General features: G+C 42.2%; 1 protein-coding gene across 1 annotated transcript in view; it reads left to right on the top strand.

Moving 5' to 3' along the window:
• ART4 (ADP-ribosyltransferase 4 (Dombrock blood group)) overlaps positions 1 to 2,857 on the top strand; it is a 3,395-nt gene extending 538 nt beyond the window's left edge. Inside the window, 3 exon segments of the mRNA XM_026867931.1 lie at positions 1,145 to 1,581; positions 1,583 to 1,869; positions 2,716 to 2,857. Coding sequence (XP_026723732.1) covers positions 1,145 to 1,581; positions 1,583 to 1,869; positions 2,716 to 2,810 — 819 coding nt within the window. The 3' untranslated portion in view covers positions 2,811 to 2,857.
• Positions 2,858 to 6,000: the final 3,143 nt, after the last annotated feature.

The raw sequence follows: 6,000 nt of genomic DNA, 5'->3' as shown, positions 1-6,000 counted from the left end.
GTTTGAAACATATTTAAGGAGCTTTGGGTTCAGTTTTAATTCTTCTGGTGTCAGTTGCTCTGTTCCATCTCTTGCCTGTCCTAATTAATTTTAACTACTTGATTGGAAATTTTCTCTCATTTGGAGCCAGATGGTTTCCCAGGGTGTGTTTGTGAGTAGATCTCATGGAATTGTTCCTATCCTTTTCCAGTCTGTCTCAGCTGAGGCTCTGACAAAATTAATGTGTTAGGGGACAGTGATAATATATAATATTGCTCTATTTCTTGTGACTGCCTTTTAGCTTTCCCTCAAAGAAATTATGGTATCATGGAGAGATAAACTGAACCTCTGTATAGTTTATGGGCCAGTATAACTTCAGAGGCTAAGAATGGTATCAATCTGATTGTGTGTCTAGGATGAATATTTGAGATGAAGAGAATATCTACTGGTAGAATTCAACTAATTGTCAACTGACTACAGTACTTGGCTAGTCTACTAGGAGATCAAAAATCAAAAAGAACAACACTATAACTCACACCATTTCTTAGATATTATTACACAAGGTTTTTATTAATTAGAATTCTAGAAACAGATAATTAACGTGTCATTTCATAGGCAGAATATATTAGAGATTATTTTCCTGTTATAGCACCCAGTTGTGTAAATCCTTATTCATTTGTTTACTGAGCATCATTATCTGCAGACTAAACATGTTGGAGGGGTATGACAAGACAGGAAGAAGAAATTCACCTCTGAGAGTGTTCAGGCTGCACTGCCTCTAGCACATTGTTTTCTTTATTCTTTACCTCTTCAAAACCACTTATTAATGATGAGCAGAATATTGGAGTAAATGGACCATGGGTCTGTCCTGCAGGCTGTATACCTCACCCTCTGAAGAACCAACTCTCCTGAAGTTTTTAATGACATTGATTCACATCAAATAAGAACTCTGGCATCCTGGCTGGCATTTGTCTGAGGTGGGACCTGGACAATAGCCTGAGGTTGCTCAGAAAGGTCTTGTCAAAGATGTCTACCCACTGTGCTTGCTTTGCAAATAATGCCAAGGAGGCAAGAATTGGGTAGGGAAAAACTTGTCTTGCATCCACAGCGATACACAAAAAATTCACAATTTTGATACCAATCTTAATTTGCTTTTATGTTGTAGGTTATGTCTCACCTTCTGATGGATATGGCTCTGCAGTCCTTTGATGAGCAGTATCTGGGAGGCAGAGAGAAGGTGATGGAAGAACTAGAGCAAGGAGACTATTTCCAAAAGGAAATAGCTGCTAACAAGGACTATTTGAGTCTCTGGAAAAAGGCTCAGGAGACTTTGTTAAAGAGCCCTGTAGGTCTCCTGAGGGAGATGCGTGAGAGCCATGCCATAGTCCTCATGGCTTACACCATGAACTCTTCCCTGCACTCTCAGCTGAACTGGGCCACATCTACAGCAGGAAGGTCTCCAGAGCACTACAGACACAACTTCAGTTTCAAATATTTTAATTTTTACTTAACAACTGCTATCCAGATAATAAAGCAAAGGCAGAGAGGCAAGGAGAGCGTGGGGAAACGTAAGTGCTACCGGGTTCACAGAGGTGTAAAAGACATATATTGAGGCCATGGTAGGCAGCAGGGTGCAATTTGGCTGTTTCACCTCCACCTCACGCCTCTGGAAGGAACCCCAGAAGTTTGGGAATGAAACTTTGTTTACAGTGACCACTTGCCTGGGAGCAGCTGTGCAAGGCTCTTCTTACTATACATCTGAGAAGGAAGTCCTCATTCCCCCTTACGAGTCATTCCTTGTCAAAATCTTCTTTCGGACACAGCAAGGGAACCGGCTGCAACTGCATTCTGTGGGGAACTACAGCAAGTACCACTGTGAGCTCGTGGAAGGTATTGTATATAGCCTTTCATGCAGGAGGGTTGCAGGACAGTCTGGTCTCAAGTACTTCAAGCAGCCCTCACCAGCTGCACCTACCCAGGACCACACTCAAGGCCAAATCTGTAGCTTGCCCACCGTGTTCACCTATGAAAGAGAGACACATGACCCAGTTTTTACCCTTTTGTCATGAAGCCTGGGAGTAGCCCACAGCTCACTAAAGATAGTCCTAATACACAGTAGGTCTCAGGGTTCGCTGCAGCCTCCAGTTATCCCATCTGTCATTGCAAGGATGTCGTAGGACACATGCATTTGAATCCCCCGCACTCCTATTGCAAGGGCAGATGAGATTTGCAGTCAGCTTGAATTCAGATATTTCTTCTGGTGGCTTGCAAGGCTGCTACACTTCAGTCCTCAGAACTGTTCTGGGCTTTGGTCCCCTACTATTCTGGCAAGCTCAGGTAAGTGTACACAAAACTGTTGTTGCTTTAGTGGTGTTCTCTTTCCTGTGACAGAAGGGAAGAAAGATATCTTTTGTCAAAGAACACTGTGAGTTTCCTGGCTGTAGAGATAGCTCTGGGCTGGAAGACCTCACTGGGCCTGTTCCATATCCCTGTCCTTCTGTGAGTCCACCACCAATAAGAGACTCTCGTTTTTCTCTCTTTGGACAACAGTGTGTCAATGCAACCTTTGATCACAAAACAGTCATTCAAGAACAAGAGTTTGTGCCTGGACCTAAGCCAAAGTAGTAGTTAGACTTGAGAAAACAGCTCCTCTGGTCAAAGGCTGTGTTAGCAAGTGCAGGAAGATTCAGGCAGCCTTAAGAGGTCTAAGTGACTGCTCTTTTGACTTTCTTTCAGCTTCAAGAAGCAAGAACAGCTGTTCCACTGCCTTCACCTCTGCTGTTCTTCCTAGCGTAGTTCGAGTTTTCATGTGCTTGGCCTGCAATGACTGATTCTCTGGCCGCATCCATGTGTAAACATCTGAATAGCAGGAAAGAAGAATTCATAGGAAATCAGTATCTGGTTCAACTCTCCATTTGCTTTCAGCTGCAGCTCTCCAGCTAAGACTGGAACATTCAGCCTAGTTCATCAAAACAGACATTCCTTGGACTCATCCAGATAGGAGGGAAGTTACCTGTGGCCTTTCTGAAGAGTAGAGCAGTGACAACCTTCACTGTAGGTAGATTTTCCCTTAGGCATACAAGAAAGACACACATGGACTTTGGACTCTTTGCAGATGTCTCAGTACCTTTATTTTTGATGACAAAGTCTGTTTGTGGGATGCAGAAGGCAGCATGGTGCTAGAGTCAAGTGACTTACTGTGCAGAATTGCATATCTCCTTTGAGTGCAGGTTCCCAGGGAACAGCAAAGTCTGTGGCTGCTGCATAGCAGTCTTTCCCTGCTGCATGACCCCGTGCATCAAAGCCATAGGTCTCATCTCAAGCTGACTGCATCTCTCACAGAGGGGAAAGAAGCATAAAGATGCCTTGAGACATGAACGTAGCAGCAGAGGATCACGAGACTTGTCAGGCCTGTCTTCAACTTTTATGTTTGACTTTACTATTTCTTCTGAAAAACTCAGGCACATCTTCTGTTCATAATAGTCCTGCTGGTCATTTCATGCTGAAATGAAGGAGAATCTGTGGAGTCCACTGTTGTCTTCATGGGTGTTGGATGTGACTGAAATTCACTTACCTGCCTTTCTATGTCCCTGGTCTGCAATGTCTAATGCTGGAGATTGAATCAACATCACAAATTGGAATTGGAATTTATGATTTAGCTATAGACTCCTCTCACTTTTATGTGTTCATTTAGCACTTCTGGAACCTTAGACACCCAAGGCAGAACATCTGTGAAGTTCTCCCATCTCCAAAAAATAACAGTGTGGAAATGATGAGAGACATCTTCTACCTGAAATTCCCCTTTCCAACATGCCTTTCTTGATTCGTTGCCCCTGGTCCCTCACCCCACTGATGTTAGCCCTGGGCCAAGGCTAAGGTCAGAGAGGTTATCTCACTGGCCCAAGGAGACTAGTCATAGTGATTTAACTTTGCAGTGTAGTCATCAAATAATTGAACTGAAACTCACTGACACATTTCACAAATGACCCCAGCTTTCAGTCACTGGTGAACTTGGCAGGAAGCTGGAGTTCTCTATTCAATACTATCTGTCCAAATCAGTAAGCAGCAAGTTAGCTATGCAAAAGAGATCTGAATATAAAAGGAAAACACAAACTGCAGATCAGTTAGTTAGTCAAAAGTAAGGACAGCCAAAAGCACCTGTGTGAACTGCTTGACTCTCAGAGTATCTCCATATAAGCTTGGTGCTGTCATTCCCTTGGAAATCCTGAGGCAAGGAATGCAGAACTTAGGCACATGACAAATATTAACATTAGAAATGTAGGCACTTAAGGAATTTGGTTGTCCAGATTTTAGCAGATTAAATGGAGGATTTTGAGAGTCAGCATCTTGTGTATCAGATCAAGGTGTCTATAATGGCAGAGGCCATCATCTAATCAGCTCAAATCTAGTAACATGTTCTGTGAAACTGAACTACTGCCCCTGAAATCCTGAGTCAGGCTTGCCCAGGCAGCAAAAATGGATTTAATACAGAACTACTTTACTATTAGCTTGTTTTGTATCTATATTTCATTTACTTTCTTGTTGCCTTTGGTTTACCAGTGATTTCAAATAATGAGTTATCAAAATTTGATTTTGATCCCTAAATGCTCAAAGATACTAAGTCCGTAGTTTGAAAAAGAATAAAAACATTAGAAGCAGCTGCTGCAGATACCTCTTGTATGTGTGTTCAAACATGCTTAAACTTTTTCTTATGTGAGAATTACAGGAATTAAGATGAATTTCGCATCAGCACATTTATGACTCTTTTTGGCTTATCTGTTATTGCTAGGATGCAGGCTTCAACCACTTTAATCCAAGGCTTGGGATTCTTCACAAGGTGACTTCAGCATCCTGAAAGCCTCCTCTAGGTAGTCAGCTGCTATTTTCAGGGCTCTCTTTATGGATTTGTAACCTTGAAGGATAGCCTGTAGGAAAACAAGAAGTGAAGAGAAGGAGGATAGAGAATGAAGCTTGAGCTGTTGTGGTGTTACACTCAAGGAGAAGCTGCCTTCTGTGGTAGCTGATGTCTCATTTTATTGCAGCATCTTCACAATATCGTCACAGTCCATGAGAAGTTCTGATACTTGGAGGGATAAGGCAGGTGAACTCACTAACTGATGAATAGAAGACTCATAATGAGTCAGGGAAGTTGTTACATTTCAACATCACTGCAACAAGTATACCCATGATGCTTTCTACACCCGCCTTGTGATTCTCATAAAATTCCTTTACTGCAGCAATCTTTTCCTGCAGGGAGGTAATGGGACCAGCAATCTTGGCATAAAAACTCTGGCTGATGATTTGCTGTACATCTTTGGTTTTTTGTTTCCATGGTGGCTTGCATCTGTTTCAAAACACTGACTAGGAGCTGCAGATTCTCTTTAATGCTGAAGTTTTCTTTTACTGACATGATGGGCAGGTTGGTGCCAACATGTGCATTGGGGAGTCGGAATAGTGTGTTGGTTGAAGAGACATAGATGTACACTAAGTCATGCAGATCCTGGTAGGTCCTGACCAGCCTTCATTCTTAAAACTGGGGTGGGCTCACATTTCTGGAGTGGGATCTGACTCTGAAAAGCAAACAGAGGAAATCCAGAAGACACAGGGGAATAAACCAATATATTTTCAGTGAGAATGTTACATATCTGAAATCAATATTACAAACTATCAACCCATCTGACTCACCCTGCCCCAAGACATTACAGTTAGAAGAAAACATAGAAAAATGTCTTTGTCAGGCGTGGAAAGGGTCCTACCAAGAAGGCCAGCAAAATATGGTGTAAACAGCTGCTGCAAGTATTTTTACCCTTATGACTGCAGGAAGTATGACTCTGACCTTCAGCATGGAATATGAAAAGCAATGGAAGTGCTGCAAGTGAATTGCTCTTACCTTTTGGTGTTTATTGATAAATTTATGGGAGTCCTGGCAAGCAATCTACTTTACATCATCCTTAGAAATATAATCCTTCAGTTTGTATATACTGGTGGGTCTACACAGAATTAAACTCATATTCTGGGGAG

The sequence above is a fragment of the Athene cunicularia genome (assembly GCF_003259725.1).
Source record: "Athene cunicularia isolate RWA chromosome 1 unlocalized genomic scaffold, athCun1 chr1_part2, whole genome shotgun sequence".
NCBI classification, from domain to species: Eukaryota; Metazoa; Chordata; class Aves; order Strigiformes; family Strigidae; genus Athene; species Athene cunicularia.
Note: the sequence above shows the minus strand (reverse complement) of the source record. Positions and strands in the feature narration are given on the sequence as shown.